Source organism: Drosophila suzukii, chromosome 2L (genome assembly GCF_043229965.1).
Source record: "Drosophila suzukii chromosome 2L, CBGP_Dsuzu_IsoJpt1.0, whole genome shotgun sequence".
Classification (NCBI taxonomy): Eukaryota; Metazoa; Arthropoda; class Insecta; order Diptera; family Drosophilidae; genus Drosophila; species Drosophila suzukii.
In genome coordinates, this window is record NC_092080.1 from 10,735,515 (window position 1) to 10,755,530 (window position 20,016).

The 20,016-nt window shown below is 39.6% G+C and overlaps 3 protein-coding genes across 4 annotated transcripts in view; all 3 read left to right on the plus strand.

Annotated features, from left to right (window-relative positions):
* The first annotated feature begins 917 nt into the window (after nucleotides 1-917).
* LOC108021322 (uncharacterized) lies at nucleotides 918-3,108 on the plus strand. Its single transcript, XM_017089988.4, has 3 exons — nucleotides 918-1,388; nucleotides 1,934-2,104; nucleotides 2,877-3,108. The coding sequence occupies exon 2, from the start codon at nucleotides 1,946-1,948 to the stop codon at nucleotides 2,078-2,080; it is 135 nt and encodes a 44-aa protein (XP_016945477.1). The 5' UTR covers nucleotides 918-1,388; nucleotides 1,934-1,945; the 3' UTR covers nucleotides 2,081-2,104; nucleotides 2,877-3,108.
* Nucleotides 3,107-9,012, plus strand: BicC (protein bicaudal C). The gene is made up of 9 exons (XM_017089987.4): nucleotides 3,107-3,413; nucleotides 3,471-3,520; nucleotides 4,066-4,135; nucleotides 4,195-4,274; nucleotides 4,337-4,663; nucleotides 5,159-5,284; nucleotides 5,347-5,728; nucleotides 6,185-7,333; nucleotides 8,232-9,012. Exons 1-9 carry the CDS (start codon nucleotides 3,107-3,109, stop codon nucleotides 8,477-8,479), a joined length of 2,739 nt encoding a protein of 912 aa, XP_016945476.4. The 3' UTR covers nucleotides 8,480-9,012.
* A 1,385-nt stretch (nucleotides 9,013-10,397) lies between these two features.
* Nucleotides 10,398-20,016, plus strand: part of beat-Ia (beaten path Ia) — a 34,637-nt gene continuing 25,018 nt past the window's right edge. For both annotated transcript variants that reach the window (XM_036822776.3, XM_036822777.3), the window contains exons 1-2: nucleotides 10,398-11,082; nucleotides 17,140-17,226. In XM_036822776.3, the coding sequence (XP_036678671.3) occupies nucleotides 17,163-17,226 (64 nt within the window). In that variant the 5' untranslated portion in view covers nucleotides 10,398-11,082; nucleotides 17,140-17,162. The remainder of the gene's footprint in view (nucleotides 11,083-17,139; nucleotides 17,227-20,016) is intronic.

Genomic DNA, 20,016 nt, shown 5'->3' on the forward strand with positions numbered 1-20,016 from the left:
GTAATTAATTTCACGAAGTAAGTTTTACAGTGTTATAATTGGATTAAGAATTATGTATAAGAATTAAATATCCCAACAAACAGATGGATAAGGCACTGAACATGTATTCAATTGAACTACAGCGCAACGCAAGTCGTAAAAGGGAGTTTGGGAGTTTTTTGGTGTCTTACAATGAATCTCAAAACTGTCAAATCAAGAAAAGACTGTTATTTTGTTTTAATTTTAGTTTAAGTTGTTATTTCGCTTTACTTACTTATTAATTATGAAGTCAATAATTTCAGTTTAATTTGTTATTTCGCTTAACTTACTTATTAATTATCAAGTCAAGAAAAGACTCTTATTTAGTTTTAGTTTAATTTGTTATTTCGCTTGACTCACTTATTAATAAAAGGAAAAAAAAATCAGTTTATTAAATGCTTACGCCGCCGCCGCCGGTTCTTTCTAACGGCTACGCCGCCGCCGCTGGGTAATTTAGAACTCTACGCCGCCGCCGCTGCTGAAACCATCGGCGTAAACCTCTAATTAAGGCTAGTAACCTTTGTAGAAAATTATTTAGTTTATATTTTTAAACATAAATTATTTTTGAAATTGTAACTGAAAATGTATGCCTATTTTAAAAATTCCTTCCTAAGAAAATTAGTTTAAGTAGTACACTTTTGACGCTCACTGTATCAAAATTTTTCTGGAGCGCCATCTGGGGAGCTTACTCAATTTCAAAAGCTTTACTTTACTTAGGTAAAGTGCCGAAGATAAAAGCTGACGTAGGATTTTAACTGAATGGGAGCTTTCTAAGGTTGTTTATGCACTGGAGAGGTAGTAGATAAATGCACTTCCCACAGAACCCAGAGCTTTCGGATCTGAAGGTCAGTTGGGACTTGGACCCACAAGTCGAGCTTAGTTTAATAGTCAGCGCGCTTAAACGACGACAACTGCACGGCGCGCCCCCATTAATAATATATATTTTTCCAAAAATAAACTTAAAAAAAATAATTAAATAAAAAATAATATTAACATTGAACGCGCGGTGCACGATTTTTTGACAACAATTCAGTTTCGCTTTTCCTTAGATTTCCATATAATTTTTTCCTTTGTGTTTTCCACACACGTGGTGTTCTTCTGTTACTCGCACTTCGGTAGTGGTTATTTTTTTTGGGTTACATTGAAAAAAGTACATCGACTGCCAGCCGAATTCCCATTCGAACCTTAATTTGACCAATTGACGGAAAATTAATTGCGCACAAAATTAATTAGCAAGCGAATATATAATTTTTTTTACGTGAAACGAGCGTGTTATTTGTCAAAAAGATTTTACAACTGATTGTGTTTAAGTAAATTAACCTGAGATATATCTATGTGTTTGTGCTACGATCCGAAATTCCGATATTGCGGTAAGTGGTGTGATTTTTGGCGGGAATAAAATCGGTTTCCTTTTGCGTCGTATTTCTCTCCCGATTTTTCTGGCGCCAAAATGAATGAAAACGGTTGGCAACATTTTCAACTTAACATGGCAACATTCGAATCGAACCACTGTTAGGGGAACTTGTAAGGGAACATGTTAGAAATTCTGGAACACCTCTCCGACTTTGTTTTGTTTGGCGCTCTCTCTTTGATATGTAGAATCTCTTATTTTGGAACGGGAGCGGTTCATTGACCCAGCAACAACAATATTCGCCATATCTTCTCCTTCCCAGCGATTTGCAGAATTCATCCGTTCTACAGTTAGAAATAATTCTAGTCCAACAGCAGGCAAAGTCGATCGGCGAAATCGAGAGCCGCGTTCAGTTGCCTTCGAGCCGTACTTAGAAGTGGTAGAGCCCCGCAGGAATCGGAGAGATTATCCCGTAACTTGATACTCTGACGAAATCCCCCAGACAGACCCCTCGCAATCACACACAGCTATATACTGATATATAGATCTATATATATTGCGCAGATCACCCTTTAAATGCCTTTCGTCCAGAGATTCCAACAAATACGTAATTTTGTTATGAACGTCTGCCTCGTCGAGGCCATCCAATTCGTGCAGGACCTCACGCATGCCCTCTGCCTGGACCTCCAGGGCCTGTTCAACCTCAAGTAGAGATTCCCGAGCGATCTCCCAGCGGTAAGTCACGCCATTTGGCCGCGGGCCGCGAAAAGTGAAAGTGCGGGAGAAATTACGGTTATCGGGTTTTCGGGAGAAAGGGGAAAGTGGAAACCTCATGGCAGCAGCCCTCCATTTTGAGAGGTTATGTCAAAGGAAAGGAAAAGAAAGGAAGTTTAAAAATGTTAGCAATGTTCGTTCCTCATAACTACAGCAATCAACCACATTTTATTGGATGTCAATAGTTAAACAATTAAACTACAAGTTACCACAATTAGTTTAGTGCCAAAACTTTTACAATTTTTTTTTTTTTTGAGGGTTCTAGAATTACAAATGCCCACAACAGGAGATATATAAATTTGTGTTTTCATTTTTAAACAGCATATATTATAAAAAGTAATACATAGAAAATTACTCCAGCAGTTTTTAAACTAGTTAATTTGGTATATAAACATAAATGTTTTAAGAAAAATATGAACTCTTTGTTTTTCTTTTTGTACTGGTAGGCAATTTACAAAAAATATCTCTTATATAAAAAGAGATAATAAATATAAGCAACAAAAAATCAAATCAAAAAATTATTTAGAAAAAAAATTGGAGGTCAAAAATGAAAGACCTAAAAGTAACACTCTACTTATGAAGTTAAAATGTTAATGGATAAATAAACAGTATTTTCATCTTCGTTTTAAATCATTTTAATGCAAAAATTCAATGTTCATATTAAGTTTAACTTTCACCACCATCATCTATTTTTAATATTATTGACCTCGGACTTCTTACATTTCGTCGCCAGCTCAACCCATCAATCACCCAGATACACTACCACCTTCATTAACACATCGCAAGCATCTCACAACGCTGACCAATAAACGCCTCGACATCCAGAATCCCTAACTGAGACGGACGTTTTGCTTGGTTTTTAAAACTAAACGACTCTTTGGTAGCCGCACCTGTTGACCTTTCACACATTCATATCCCTCGGTCCACAAGCCGACCCACTGATCCATTCATTCACCTCCCACGATGCTGTCCTGTGCCTCTTTCAACAAACTTATGTATCCAACGGCCGCAGATGTGGCCAAGTCGCCGATGGTGGGTTTGGAGGTGGATAGCGGCTCCATGGGATCGCTGGCCAGTCTCCAGGCCCTGCCTTCAACCACATCGGCGGGCAGTGGAGCCCCCAGCGAGACCCAGAGCGAGATCTCCTCGGTGGACAGCGATTGGAGTGACATACGCGCCATCGCCATGAAGTTGGGCGTTCAAAACCCAGACGATCTGCACACCGAGCGTTTCAAGGTCGATCGCCAGAAACTAGAGCAGCTGATAAAGGGTAATGCTGTTCTTATAAGTATATTTCTAAACCTATAACTCATTATATAACTTACAGCGGATAGCTCCATCGAGGGAATGAATGGAGCCGAGTATTTCTTTCATGACGTAAGTAGTTCGTTATAATTTTAAGCAAACATCCTTTCTTATTACTTATAATTATAATAATAATGATATTTATCGTTAGCTTTAAATAATTTTAAACAGATACTACATTTTATAAATACATTGAGTTAAAACAATTTAAACAAAAAAATATTATCTACTTAAAGTAAATATTAATGACTTACCATTCAATATGATTGAGAACAATGATTGAACTCAATTGGTTCTTTTAATTTTTTATATCTGTTTAATCTCTTATTAATTCCTTAAAGCCTCTTTCTATCATATATTTTTTAAGACTTAGATTGCCATGCTTTATACATTTACATTACAACAGAAAATAATATGTTTTCGATTCACTAGGGTCTTAAGTTATTTACTCTTTGAGCAAAATTTTTAAGTTAAATGATCCATGTCTTTGTTTGGCAATCCACCACTAAAATTTAAGTGTGCAACGCAACTAGTTTTAAGATACTTTTAGACCGCCAAAAGCTCTGCTGACTTGGTATATAAATATAGCCATATATCCCATACATATTTTTTACTAGATCATGAACACGACGGATACGTATGTGAGCTGGCCTTGCAGACTCAAAATTGGTGCCAAGAGCAAGAAGGGTGAGGTTTCAAATTTCTCTATCGCAGTATTACTTGATTAATGTATATTTTAATTAAAGATCCGCATGTGCGAATTGTGGGCAAGGTGGAGCAAGTGCAGCGGGCCAAGGAGCGCATCCTGAGCAGCCTTGACTCGAGGGTGGGTCCTACTATTTTTTTATGGTCTGATCCCATTTAATACTATATCCCTATTTCGAGCAGGGCACCCGGGTGATCATGAAAATGGACGTCAGCTACACGGACCACTCGTACATCATCGGACGAGGTGGCAACAACATCAAGCGCATCATGGACGACACCCACACCCACATCCACTTCCCCGACTCGAACCGCTCCAATCCCACGGAGAAGTCCAACCAGGTGTCGCTGTGCGGCAGTCTGGAGGGCGTGGAGCGGGCCCGGGCCCTCGTCCGGCTGTCCACCCCGCTGCTCATCTCCTTCGAGATGCCCGTGATGGGACCCAGCAAGCCGCAGCCCGACCACGAGACACCCTACATCAAGATGATCGAGACCAAGTTCAATGTGCAGGTGAGTGAGGCTGGAACTGAACTTTTTGAATATGATTTCAAAATCCTTATGTTGGGAAAAATAAACAGCGTAATGAGTCAAAACTGAAATCGTTTTCATCTGGTGTGTCATAAAGATATCTCTTTGACTTCATATCCTGTAGTTATTCTAAGGATCTAGAATTGTAAATGCTTTTTGGAGAGATTGCTAATTTAACTGGCTTTTTTAAGAAAAACAATTTTTCAAATTGTTCTTATAGATGTTTAAGGTTAGTTCTATGTTGATTTGGACTTATACCTCTTTTATAAGTTATAGATCGTAGTATTAACATATTTAAATTAGTTTTAAATGTTTATATGTTATATTAACATCAAATTCTCTAAGTGAAAATCGAATTCATCCTTTTTTCCAAATCATCTTCTAAATGGTTTTTCAATTTAACATATATTACAATGATAAGTTTTCCAAACTAAGTTGAAAGCATTTAATATCTCTACTTGTTTATGGCCCATCCAGGTTATTTTCTCCACGCGTCCTAAGCTGCACACCTCGTTGGTTTTGGTGAAAGGATCCGAGAAGGAATCAGCTCAGGTCCGAGATGCCACTCAGCTGCTTATTAATTTTGCCTGCGAGAGCATTGCGGTAAGTTCAGGAGAATCACCCGTATTATACCGATCACATCACCGATTTTACTGCCTTTTCAGAGCCAAATCCTGGTGAATGTCCAGATGGAGATCTCGCCGCAGCACCACGAGATCGTCAAGGGCAAGAACAACGTGAACCTGCTCAGCATCATGGATCGCACCCAGACCAAGATCATCTTCCCCGATCTGAGCGACATGAACGTGAAGCCGCTGAAGAAGTCGCAGGTCACGATCAGCGGACGCATCGACGACGTCTACTTGGCGCGACAACAATTGCTTGGCAATTTGCCCGTAGCATTGATTTTTGACTTTCCGGACAACCAGAACGATGCCTCCGAGATAATGAGCCTGAATACCAAGTACGGCGTCTACATCACCCTGCGCCAAAAGCAGCGGCAGAGCACTCTGGCCATTGTGGTCAAGGGAGTGGAGAAGTTTATAGGTGAGATGGGCCAACTACCCCCTGAAAAAAAATTGTGGTTAATAGTTGGGTTCGAAATATTTTAGTTGGTTGTATAGTAGATCAAAACTAATTAGGTAATTTAGAATTCAGACCTATTACGACTGCGAAGATTTCAATGAATAGTTGTTTTTTTCCAATTAGTTAGGGAAGTCAAAAGAATTCAGGACATTCTAAAACTTCAAAAACTATAAATACATATTTTCTTGTATTTTTCTAAGCTTAGATATGGGTTTTCCAAAAAATCGTATATAAATGGGAAGTCATAATATTAAATATTTCAAAAGGTGGTATTGTTTTCATCATGAAAAATATATATAAATATATATTGACTTTTTTATTATTATATATTTTTATTCTAACTGTTATGACTATTATTGAACTTATACATATCCCCGTCTCGATGTCTTATAATAATTTGGAATCGCCCTATCCTAGACAAAATCTACGAGGCCCGCCAGGAGATCCTGCGCCTGGCCACGCCGATCGTGAAGCCCGAGCTCCCCGACTACTACTTCATGCCCAAGGACAAGGACCTCAACCTGGCCTACCGCACCCAGCTGACCGCCCTGCTGGCCGGCTATGTGGACAGCCCGAAGACCCCATCGCTGCTGCCGCCCGCTCTCACCGGCCAGCTGACCCCCTATGCCAACAACAATCACTTGCTGTTGAACGCCAACGGCCTGGCCACGCCCACTGGCATATGTGCGCCCACGCAGAAGTACATGCAGTTGCACAACAGCTTCCAGCAGAGTCAAGGTCGTTCGCTGGTGGGCGGTGGCACCAGCCAAAACAACAACTATCTGCAGGTTCCTGGAGCGGTTGCGCCTCTCAAGCCGCCCACCGTTTCGCCGCGGAACAGCTGCAGCCAGAATACCAGTGGCTACCAGAGCTTCAGCAGCAGCACCACCTCCCTGGAGCAGTCGTATCCGCCGTATGCTCAGCTGCCGGGCGCCGTGTCATCCACGTCCTCCTCAACGGCGGGATGTCCAAACAGGGCCCACTACTCGCCGGACTCCACCTACGGCAGTGAGGGCGGTGGTGCTGGTGGTGGTGGTGGCGGTGCTGGTGCTGGGGCGCGGCTGGGTCGCCGCCTCAGCGATGGAGTGCTCCTGGGACTGGGAAATTCCAGCGGTGGCGCAGGATCATCCTCGGGCGGCGGAGCCCATCTGCTGCCCGGCAGCGCCGAGAGCTACCGCAGCCTCCACTACGACCTCGGCGGCGGCGGGAACAAGCACAACAGCGGCCACCGCGCCTTCGACTTCGACATGAAACGGGCCCTGGGCTACAAGGCCATGGAGCGCACTCCGGTGGCGGGGGAGATGCGCACACCCACGCCCGCCTGGATGGGCATGGGCCTGAGCAGCACCTCGCCCGCCCCCGCCCCCGCCCCGCTGGAGAACGGGGAAGGAAATGGGGGTGGTGGTGGTGGTGGCTGGCGCCTACCGCCAGGACTTGGTTCTCCCTATGGGTTGAGTGCCACCACAGGACTGCTGGACGCCACGCCAGTCAACCGACGGCTGCAGCTCGCCCAGCACAAGGACATCCAGACTCTGCTCACCAGCTTGGGTCTGGAGCATTACATCAGTGAGTAGTTCCCGCTGATTGCCTTTGTTTTTACGAACTGTGTACGAAGTGTGTTTTTCATAAAGCCATCTTACCGAAGTTTTTTATTCCATACACTTGGAAATCACAATTATTTTGTCTTTTTTAAATGAAATCGTATTTTTATATCAGGATCGGAATGTGTCTAAAAAACTTTCTTATGCATCAGGCGTGGAATGCGAAGTGGGTTTATTCTTTTTGTACATAGTTAAAGTCTGAACTTATATAATTTTTCTTGGTTATTAGTACTATTTCTGTGTGAATCTATTGTGCAACTAGGTAGTTGCTGCCATTTTCCGAAGTTTACTTAACTCTCTTGTATATAAACTCCATTCTAGTTTTTAGTAGTTTCAGATTTAAAAATATATACATATCTTTATTTTTATTTACGAAACATTTAGTAGAACTTATCAAGTCATTTAAAAGTGTAGTTATCGAAATTATCATAAGATTTGATTTGAAGGGAAGGGAAGGGCAAATTTGATACATCTTATAAGGTGTTTCTTTTGTAGGCATCATCCTTAAGGTAATAACTTTAGATTTGAATTCTAGACGTGTTCGAAATTTACCATTAATCTATTTTTAAAGAATCTTGATCTCAAAAAGATGACTATTGTATCAAAGTGAATGTTACCGTATTAACAAAAGATGTATACGAAATTTTGAAGTTATTGAAAGGTGTACGAATTAAGGTATTAAAAGAGTTATGTTGCAGGGAAGGGCAAACTTGATATCATAATATATGTTATATGTTTTTTTCTTTTTCGTAAGATCCTTTCTATATTCTAGACAAGTTGAAAATGTAATATTTATCTAGTTACTTATGATCTTAACTCGTCTTGCGTGTAACTGAAGCTGTATCTCGTACTTATCCTTGCAGAAATTTTCGTGCTGAACGAAATCGACCTGGAGGTGTTCACCACGCTGACCGAGGACAACCTGATGGAGCTGGGTATCGCGGCGTTTGGAGCTCGCAAGAAGCTGCTGACGGCCATTCACACGCTGCTGGCCAACGAGGCGGCCTGCAGCACAATGCCCAGCAGCAGCTCCTCGCAGAACTCCTCGTCGCCGCGATTCTCCGGCAGTGCGGCCCCGGGCGCTGAGCGCCGTCCCTCCAACCAGTGGTGATCCGCCCCTGTGGTCTGCTTTCTTTTTTCTTTCTATCTACATTTTTCTGCATGCCCCCTTACTTATTTGGTAGTCGTAAGAGAGATCAGGAGCGGAGTCGGAACGGAATCAGTATAGGAAAAACAGAAGGAAAACGGCAAACTCACTGGGCCAGCAAACACACCTTTCCCCGAAAACTCACAGCCTTGACCTTGACTTATACTCGCATTTGTACTCAAATTCAAAGTAGCAGAGCTGCGCAAGGGAAAGTTTTCGCCCAGTTTGCCCGCAGATCGTAGATCGTAGTAGCCCTCGTTTTAAGCGATTAATTTATTTCGAAATTATTTATATAGAAAAGAGAGAAAGCCCCCCGTCTTAAGCAAAAATATTGTGAATTATTTATGAAATCTAACCAAAACGAAATCACGTATTGTAAGAAATGAATTTATGTAAATTAACTGAAAAAGGAAAACACAGCATGTATTAAGTGATAAGCTAAACAGTCACGCACAAAACATTTGATATGAATAAATTGATGTCTATGAAAAACAAAACTCACCGATCTATTATTCCTTCCTTAAACAAAACTTAAATGTATGTTATATATCTTTGGCACATTTATCTTTTTAAAAAGATTTTATTGAGTAAACCACCACACGTTGAACTCTATTCCAGAAATCCCAGAAAGGAGGTTAATGACTTTATTGTCTCCAGTTGTCTGCATAATTTGTATTGCATTATTCTTGGCCTGAAAGTCGAGCCAAGAAAGAACTTCCAGGGCAACAAAATCGAATGTGTATCCTCCTCACACGGAGCAAATGGGCGGCAAAAAGGGGCGTGGCTGGGCTAATGAACTGGAATGTTTTGCTCCAGTTGCCGGTTGTTGCTACCGTGTTGCGGTCATCAGCATAATTGCAAATTTTTATGATTATGACATTTTGGGCGCAAAGTGCTTCTGCCAATGGCAACTAATTTCTGCAGCCAACTCAGTCTCCGTCTGGGCGTCATTTACATTGGGGATATGTTCCACTTAAGAGCTTCAAGTGGGCTTTTGTAGGACTTTTTGGCAAGCGATTTGATTTACAATTATGCTGGATTTCAGTCGGAATCGGGATATGGAGTCACTGACCAGCCGGAGAGGCGCCAGTTGGGCCACTGCTGACCATTTTTTAATTTAGGTCTCATTTGAGAATACAAAGTACTATAAACATAAACTTGGCTAATATAAATCATACGAAAAATAATGGCCAATAATATTTAATAAAAAAATAATACTAAAACAATTTAAAGTTACATTTTACTGTTCAAGTGGCAAGCAAAATGTTAAATATTTATTTTGAATTAAATAAATACTTTATATTTTTGTCGGTACATTTAAGATTTTTAAGGGGAGGTAGGTTTTTAAAGAATTTTCGGTGAACATCATAGCGCATCGAATGGTTAACTGAAAAACTCAATCGATACTGCGTTTAAAAGGAAATATAAGTCCACTGGTATCGTCAAAGCCCTTTTTTAAACTTAAAATTTATTTTCTTACTTTTTTAACATCTTGATTAAAAAACGATATTGCTGGCAAAACGTGCTCTTTTTTAAGGGGAAATCGTGGTGAGTTTGGTCAAGCAGTCTGTCAAGCAGTACACCAAGCAGTCGATCAAGCAGTGAAGGGGAAATAAGTGGTAACTCAAGCAGTTTTAGCTACAAGCCTAACACCCGGAAAACCCACTACGCTTTTCTTTCCCCTCGCTTTTCCATTCGCGATTTTCAGTCGGATTCTCCGAAGGATTTTCCGAACAGTCTTCGTGTCCCGACCAAATCGGAGGAAAATCACGAATCGAAAGCCATTGGGAGAGAAAAGTGTGGTGGGTTTTCCGGCGAGAAATCTGTGCACAGGACTCCCAGCGACGCGAATCCTGCGACTCCTGCTGCAGTTTACATTGCGTTGTCCTTGCGTGAGGACGTGCGTAGATCACCACTCGATTCTCGCAGTATTACGAACTTCGGGAGCTTTACACAGCGAAATAACAAAAACAAATTGTAAAAAAAATAGCTGAGTTGAACTGAACCGCAGGATTGAACTCCTTTTTGGCTTTGGCGTGTGTGCGATGCCGTTTCTGTGTTCCTGACATAGCATTTACCAAAACAGAAGGCGGAAAATAGGCAAAAAGATCTGGCAAAGGATCTGTGTGTGTGTGTGAGGCTGTTGCTTCTTGTGTGCGTGTGTGTGTGTGCTTGTGCAGTCACGTGTTCTAAGGTGATTTTAACGAGTTCCGTGATACGCGAAATAAGATAAGGACGAGAAAGGAGCACAATCGAGAGGAGCAAGCGGCTTAGGCGGACAGAAAAAAGGAGCAGCAAGGAGCAGCCAGATACCCAAATCCCCGTTCGCCAGGACACACAGGATACTTGGTGCTCGGTGCGCCTTAAAGGATTCGCAGATAAATCAACCGAAAATTGCATAAAATAAAATTGTTTGCCAAATTGCGCGCAGCAAGGGAAAGAAATCAAGGAAAAACAAAACACAAAAATCGTACGCAAATACACATGTGAAATATGACTAGCGAGTTACATTGAAATTATCGTACAAAAATATAAAACAAGCAAATTCTATTCCCAATAACCTGAAGGTAGGAAAACCATTTACCTTACTAAGATATAAGACGACATTTTGGAATATGTTTGGGACATTCAGAATATTGGATAATATATGGAATTGGATAATACCATTTTTTTCTAAATTCTTGTAGTTAGAATATATGACATAAAGATCGAGAAAATTTTTAACGATCTTAAGGAACTAGCTAGATTAAAGTATTACCTTTTTTTTAAATAACAATTGTTTTTAAAATAAAATACAGTTACTACAAAATTTATTGTAGAATTTGGAAAGTTAAATTCTAGTACATTTAGTTTAAATTTGTATAAAAACCTAAAGCATTTTTAAATTAAAAACATTTTTGAATCATCATAATATAAAAAAATACATTTATTTTCTGTGGAAGGGTGCAATAAAGTTGTTTGCAAAAAAGCTGTCAGATGAGATCCCCAAAATTGTACCAATCATCCGCGTTCTTTGTACAATCCCCTGTGCTTCTGTAATTACATATATCGCAATTTTCGACATTTAAAATGTGATGCACAACTTCGCTGCGCTTGGCAAGCCAATTTGAGGACTCCGGGGGCAACCTTTCACATCCCAGCCAGCGGAAGATAAGCCGGAAGATAGACAGAAGGGCGTGCCCGGATCCATCCAGCCATCCAGCAGGCAAACAAAACTTGTCAATTGCAAAGGAGCGTGTCTCCGGGACCCCGGGCTCCTCCTTTTTTGGTAAACATTTCCCATAGTTGCCCTGGAACTAGGCAACAATGTCTTGAGCCCTGCTTTGCTCCTTCAATTTCCCCATTTTTTGTTGATGGAAAATGTCAACTGCCTGGCAGAGTTTTTCCTACTCACTTTCGGGGCAAGCCTCTGACTAGGCAAAAATTGTATTTAGTGGGACAATCAATATCGGATGAGGGGGGCCCGAGGGGCAGCCAGTTGGGCGGCAGTCAAACATTTATTTGATTGACTGATTGATATGTGAAATGATTTATTGCCACTGGAGGGGAAGGAGGTGGAGGAAAAGCGCAGGCAAGTGTCCACAAACAGCTGAGTCGCAAAAGTTTCGAAACAAAACGATGGAACCTTTAACCAGTCGAGTTGGGGCATTTATTTCACCACTCCATCTCAGCCATTTTCCATGTCCTACTCTGTTTTTTTTGCTGCTGAAAGTTCCCAGCTCTGTAAAAATGGCTTGGACCAAACTTTTTCGCACGCTTTATGCGAGAATAAAGTAAATAATGAAAGCTATTTAGCACAGCCAAGGGGCGCATTAAGTCGTCGCCAGCCTTTTCGGATTATCCTGCGACCGGCTTAAAAATAACAACAGGACCAGGCAAACAGATCCACACTGTGAGAAAACCAGTGCTTGTTTTAATATTATTACTAAAAGAGAAGCTGCTGATACTGCTAATATTGCCAAACAAATAAGAATACTGAAATGTTTTGAAAAATAATATAGTATTCTATTCACTAAAAAATCTTTTTCACAATAAGACATCTTTTAAAAATGAAGTATATTCTAAAAAAAAGTGCAATAGCCTAAGATGTACATGTTGTATACTCCTTAAATAATTCTTAAAAACATATTTGCATTTTTATATAGATTCAAGATATAACTCGATAAATAGATAATAGATTACTGGTCAGTTAATAGAGCCTGTACTTATCGATAAAAACATCTTAATTTTACTTTTAGCTTTATACATCCACGTGGGTTTGTGAGTCTGCTTCTCTTATATATAGGATTATATATTTTAGGATTATTAAGTCATCTTTGCCAAAAAGGTTCACAGATAACTTCCTCAAATAAAAAGTTACAAAATTCCTAAGTCTCTTCCTTGATTGAAAAGACGGAAATTATTGACTGAGACAAACGGTGTTGTGGTTTTCTGATGACAGGCCTTTTTAATATATTTTGCCTGTGTAATATCCGCCCAAAGAGGTAAACTAAGACCGGCGTTTAATGAGCTGTGTTCTGATCTGAGCCGCGAATGACCCGAGGCCCCGTCCTCCAGTTCGCTGTTCAGCTGGAGAAATTTCAGCCATTTTTTACTGCCACCTGCAACGGTGTCGCATTCTTTTCTCGGCCAGGCATTTTCCTTATAGCCCGGCTCTTTTATTTCCCCGTTTTTGTTTTGTTTCTGAGTGGCTGCGATTGCAGTGGTTTATGAAAAAGAAAGAAATTCAGGCAGAAATGAAAAAGCAAGGCTTAACCAGGCGTGGGCGTTAATTAGTTTTCGCGCTCCTTGTGCGAATATTTATTAGAAAATCTTGTGGCCTGCAATTATGCTTTCGTATTTATTTTGCACACATTTATGCGTACAGATTTATGGGTATAGTATTTATATAGCCAATTATGGCAGCTTATCCTTGAGGTATTTGCTCGCAATTTATTCCTTGGTTATCCCCCTTCAGCTTTGATTTACAAAATCTGGTGAATGAAGTTAACAATTGATTCAATTAGTTGTGGTATAACTAAGTTTGTCTTGATTTCTGCCAGGCATTTAATATTTATTGCATAATTAAATGACATTTATGATGCCATGCAACATATGCAATTAAGGAATTGATTTATTAATTTTCTGTTTGGGTATTAATTCAGATTTGAATTTGAAGATTAAATTCAGAAATTAATTTAATTTTGAAGCAAATATTGTTAAAACATGGTATATAGCAACATTATAAATAAAATGTTTATATTTGAACAGGACCAGACATTATTTATTTTTGAATCTAAGGGGCGTTCAATGACCTAAACGATTTTAATATTTTTAAGTGAAAAGTTTATGTCTTTTCTATAGGCCAATTTTCTAAAATCGAACTTCAAGGCGATTCAAGATTTCACATTAATTTTTAAGCGCAAACTGCCATCTCGCGGAGAACTTTTGCACAGCTCCCAATTCTAATTCTTATCTCATGTGATATATGGATTGAATATGAAAGAAACTTTACAAATTTTCCACCGTCGGGATGCACAACTTTTTTTTACTGCCGACTCAAACTTCGCCTCAACAAATACGAAAACATGGCGGTACAAAGGACCTTGGGGCGATTGAAAAATATCTCATATGCAAATCCATTGTTGTTATTGGCATGGCCAGTGGTTCTCCTATTCCAAGGATCAAGGATCTGGAGTGGCTCCCCTGACTTCGGCAGTGTGTGTGTGTGTGCACTTTCGTTGCCTACTTTTTGGCGCTAAAGGCGCATCTCAAGTGCAAAATCCTTGCCGAGCCCTTTATCTGTACCCAGCATATTTGTTGTTCCTTTGCGGCTGCGAAAATGTTGTGGCATGTGGAAATTTATTTCATAATCTCTGCAACAAAAATCCCGTATTGCAATACAACAAAAAAATGGGGGGGAAAACTTTTGCATATGAGCGAACGGATCTGGCAGGGGAACTACGAGTAGCTAAGCATGTAATTTATATCCTTGAATGGCCCCTCTTTTGGCCCCTTGCAAACTCCCTTCAGTTTGCGGGTTTCTCCTGGACTTTTGGTATCATCTATGCAGTTATTGCCGATGCCCAGGGGCGCGGGTGGGGAAATTAAAAGGGGAATAGTAAAAGGGACTCTTCTACTGAGCTTATCGAATAGGTTTTCGGAGAAAACAGTAGAGAAAACTAGTTATCATAAAAATATTTTTCGTATTTTCTTTACTAAACATCCTTAAATATTTTTTGATATTGCTAATAAAACCGAAAGTAGATGATTATTAATATGTTTAAATAATTTGTGTAATAAATTAAATTTATTTTCGTTGATACAAAAGGTAGATACGAAGGTTTAGTTTTTTTATAAAAATACTTAATGTCTTTGCGTTTTAATTTCGAATTTCGTCATAAAAAATGCAGTAAAATATAGGTGTTTTGCTGATATCTGCCCACTGCGCCTCTGTTCATATTGCGAAATATCTCTTTTTCTGCGGCGGAAGTTTTTGCGAATTTTCTGGTATTGGACTGAGCGGTCATAAATTTGTTTCTGCTCCTGTTGTGGTGTCTGGCTTTTCTGCTGCTGCACTGCCATTGCTCCACTTCGGTGCAATTTTATTTGACCACATAAATTGTTTACCAATTTTCACAAGTTCTGTGCAACTCCATCGCCATCTCTGTGTGTGTGTGTGTCTGTTTGAATGTGCCTTTTGCCTTTGAAGGCTAAAAGCGGTTTAATCGGTCTCCTCCTCTTGGAAAACCTATTTTGATTTAGCTCCCAGTGCCCAGCAATCTATCTTGGTGGGTTTAAAAATGTATTTCCTTGCCATTGTGCAGCCGGATCCCAGTAGTTGTTTTGTAATCGAGCAATCTGTGAAATGCTACAGACTCAACAGCAGCAGATGTCATTGGCAATTGGTAAGGATGACTGGACATATTTATTGCAATGATAGTTTTGCAAATTGCTCTGGATGAAGGGAGCAGGGCTGTTTTGATTGGATGGCTCTTAAAGGATTTATGAACTTGATTTTTCAGATTAAAACTGAATATTTTCCGCATGAAATTGGAGCAAATTTGGAGAATGTATGTAAAGAACTTATTGTCATTTTGGAAATAAAGCCTTTGTCAATTAAAATGGAATGTTTAGGAAACTATGTGTATTTTAACAAACAATGCTAGTGAAACAAAGTAACTAAAGAGTGGAGAAAGATGGAAAATAAAATATTTACCTTTAGACTTTAAGACTTTTCCCCTTTGCATCTGCCTAGCAATTTAACTTTAGACCAAGAAATAGAAGTTCTGTTTACAAGTCCGGAAAATCGCCAAGTTCATTCCGGCAGCAGATTGCATTGGTTTTCTGAGAAAAAAAGTCGGTTTTAAGAATCTGTTTCTTTCACTTCCTTACTTAGCTTTGCTTTAGATGCAATTAAGAGAAGGAACACGGGTTTAAGGGCAGTGGATTTTTATTATATCCTTTTTTCGGTTGCCTTGTCTGCAAAAAGGAGCGTCTGGAAGTGCAGTTTGTGGCTTATCGCATTGGGAACAGACTTGGCCTTTTGTTTGTCGCACCCCGTCGCTTAAGTTTGTCAATGCATAAATTAAAAAGTTCAACGTTTTTACCCAATCCTCCGCCTTTGTGGGCTAGTATCGTGCTGACCTTAATGAAGCCAAAGCAATTAAGCCAGGGCCTTGCAAAGTTAATGGAGTATACACAGAATAGCCATCGAGTGTCGAGTCTTTGGGCCATATGAGCAGCCCTGGGAATTCGCATACGAGATCTTCTTGTCCTGGCTTTTTGGCCCGTTGCTGTAATACAATTTGCTGCCATAAAAGATTACAACTTGTTAAAGTTCCTCCATCGAATCTTTCGACTGACCCTTTCAAGTCGACCAGGGGATTATTATAATCCGATTTTCAACTTTAAATGTGCCCGAGAAAAAAAACCCGAAGAATTTATGCGAAAATATTATGCCCAAAGTCGATGTGCAGTTAGGCAACAATGTGTTTTTTCGGCCACATCCCCCATACCCTCTAATGCCAAACTTTTCACTCAGACGAGGAAAATCGCTGCAGTTTTCTTTATAGTTATTACTTTATACAGTTTCAGTTTCCCCTTGTTCTTTTCCTGCTGATTACGAAATTGCTTTCAATACTTTGGGCCAAAGTAGTGACTATAAGAAACTCACTTTGCCACACCTGCAGCACCCAGGGAAACCAGTCGGCTCAGGCCCAGTCGACCAGGTTGCAGTGGCCAACGAGAGTTACGTGTTGCAGCCAAAGTTTAACGCATTAAGAACCGATGTTGTTGTCTGCCACAGTTTCGGCATTTTGTGGTTGCGTTGTGTTAAGGTTGTTTTTGGTAAGATCGCTTTTAGGGCTTTAGTTGGGCTTAGTTTTGGCTACCCATGAGTTTTACATTTCAAAAGAAATAACGAACGTTTAGGGACAGTTTTAACTACTACTTAAAAGTAATCTGATTTGCTTAAAGTTGCCTTTACTAAGATTAGATAGTGAACCAATTAATAATATATATTGTATTTTGTATTATTTTAACAAGAAGTTAAGAATCTATATTTATATTATACAAATATTAGATACAAATTTGTTCACCTATCTTGGCCTTTTAAAATTAAACTCTTGCATTTATAATTTCAGCATAACAAAGAACACTTAGCAACATGCGGTTTCCACAAATTGTCTACCAAACAGCTTTGACCACAATTCTTCTGGCAATCACATCAGGTAAGTGAATTTAAAATTCCTCCAAATTAACCAAATTTACCTTTATATAATATGTTGGTATAACAAATTGAAATCCATCCATGCCTAATTGCTCATTAATTTCAAACTGTGATTTGGTAACCAGCGGCATATTTAAAATATTATTTTATTTAATGACTTAAATTGTAAAACAAAGAATAATATAAAAAGTGACAGAGCCAAGCATATAGATATAGTCACGAAAAAATTAATCAGAGCTTAACAAAATATGAAATTAATAAATGAAATTGATAGGAAACATTGAAATGCAATTATGAGAAAGCAAAACAAAAAAACAATATTTATAAATATTCACTTTTGTTGTTTTTTCCTGATGGCTTACACCCTTAATGTTAATTAGTTGTGATTAAAATTGATATCATAGAAAAGCGTCTAAAATTGAATTAATGACACTACCAAATGAATTTTTTGTAAATCAATATGAATAATTTGTTGAAATGTATTCGTAGCCCATATTACAGTTAAGTTGTAAATAAATATCAGATTAGTGAGTAAAAACACCCTTTAATAGAGCTTTTGAAAGTGCATTCACTTTAAATTCAATAAAGTTGAACAAAAAACTAAAATTTAATTTACTGAGTACCAGTTATCAAAAATAATTTTAATCCCTTTTACATTGTAGTCACATGTGCATAGAAAATAAACAGACAATTTAACGATGCTGCTTAAATCCATTCCATGCATAAATTATGCTAATAACTCCTAGTTTGTTTGGCACCACATAATTCTTAAATTTGATTTAAAGCGTGGCCACATTCAAATCTCAATTCTTTTCAGCCAATAACTCATGCTGTCAGCATCTTTTGGCGTACGAGCAAACATACCATATAGGATTATATCTGACCGAGCTTTACACACACTCCAAATTTTTATTGCCTCGACTTTGCGGCTTGCGCCACCGTTGGAAGTCTCATTTTATTTACCATCGCACATAAATTTCAAAAACCGCACGCACAGTCGAACGTATGTACATAGCATACACATAAATATTTCAGCATCTTCGGGAAGGAGACTTCCAAACTGATTTATTCAATAAATCACACAAGTTGCTTCCACCACCACCACCACCACCGCCATTCACCTGGCCTTAACCCTTGAACGTGTGCCGCTGATTTGAGTTTTATCTGCATCTTCGGCCCAGTCAATCGGTTCCAGGAGCTGGCTGCCAGGACACATGTCAATAAAGTGGCGAATCTATCACACAAATGCATTTGCCTTTGGCCCCAAAGTCCTAGGCGTTTCTCTATGGGCAAAAGCGGGATCTGACAGTTGATTTTTCTCCTACATATATGGGTATATATCTATCGCCAGCTTCGTCAACGGGAACTTAAATGACGGCGAATACATCAAACGACATTTAAGCCCTTCGCGTGACTGAAATTTTCGACTCTTTGTCACTCGGAGCGATCTGGATTTGGGCCTGTTATCCTCTTTCACAGCGTTACCCCCCGCCTTTTTGCAGCCCCTAGTTTCTGCCACAGGACATCTGTGGAGGGACTCTTGATAAATGCCTCCAACGTGCCTGGCATTTGTTTCGTGTAGCATACCTTTTCGGGCTTTATTTAGTAGTTCGCCCACTACTTTTGTGTAGGCTCTGGATGCTGTGACAAGTGACTGTCGGGCTTAGCTTTCTCTAGTTTCTTCGTAGGCTGGAGACAAAATAACATCAGCTTAAAGTGGTGTTGAAATGGGATTATTATAAGTTAAGGCATGAACACAACGAAATAACTAACGAAGATGTACAAAAAACAGGTATTCTTTGCGGTTTCATTTGAGTGTAGAAATTTAAATGAAATACAAATTTATCGATTATTGATTTTTTTGGTATGGCCAGGGAGTCTTATTTAAATATTATCCTTAATATTGTTCTATATTTAAATAAAAAGTCAAAATTAAATTCCACTTAATGCCGTCTCTTCAATACAAATTAATTATTAAGTTTTGCTTTCCCTAATATATGTGTATAAAATATTTCAAAGCTTCGGGGCTTAAAATGATTTTAGAAAAGCTATAGTTAGGGTTGTATATTTACTCACATCTCATTTTGGTCACCAACATGTGATTGCCCTTTTCTAAATTGGCCAATACCTTCTTTGTGTTTGCCGAATATAAGCCCCATTGAACCGTGATTTAGTGCGATATGCACATAAGCCCTGCATCGAAAGTTCAGTCCGCCCACGTGGTCCTGGCAAGCCTTTAAGGGGGCGGGTCGGACATTAGCCATGCAAAAAGGACGAAGGACGACAGTCTGCCCACACCTGGGCGTCTGCGTCTCGCCACACGTTCAATGTCGCACAAAAACGTTTATTAACCTGCCATTATCGAGCCGGTTGCCCAAGTGCACTCGATGTAGACGACGGCATTGTACTAGACTCCGGAGACCTTTGCCTTACCCTAAAAAAACACCCATATACCCACCCACTGAATAGAACTCCCACAATTTACAGGAGACGATAAAAATCTCCAACACGCACAACAATCGGGAAAACAGCAAAATGTTTTTGTACCCCCATTTGGATGGGTTTCAGATGGCATAGGACTGGGGAATCGGTTCCCTTCTGTGGCTGAGTACCGGGCTTAGTACACACAAGTGGCTAATTAGTCTGGGGCCACGTAAATCGGTCGTGCACTTGATTTACTTTTAATAACCACATGCCGAGAGTGCTTGCAAATTTGTGACAATATTATTTCCAGTTCGGATTGTTTCAAAACTTGCCTTAACGTCTTAATGTTGTTGGGGAAATTGTCATT

What these genes read in the sequence shown, in the direction of transcription:
- LOC108021322 (XM_017089988.4), top strand. Translation starts at nt 1,946, where the DNA reads ATGCCTTTCGTCCAGAGATTCCAACAAATACGTAATTTTGTTATGAAC.
- BicC (XM_017089987.4), top strand. Translation starts at nt 3,107, where the DNA reads ATGCTGTCCTGTGCCTCTTTCAACAAACTTATGTATCCAACGGCCGCA. An exon ending in ACTAGAGCAGCTGATAAAGG is followed by an intron (nt 3,414 to 3,470) that starts GTAATGCTGTTC and finishes TATAACTTACAG; the next exon opens with CGGATAGCTCCATCGAGGGA. An exon ending in TGGTGCCAAGAGCAAGAAGG is followed by an intron (nt 4,136 to 4,194) that starts GTGAGGTTTCAA and finishes TTTTAATTAAAG; the next exon opens with ATCCGCATGTGCGAATTGTG.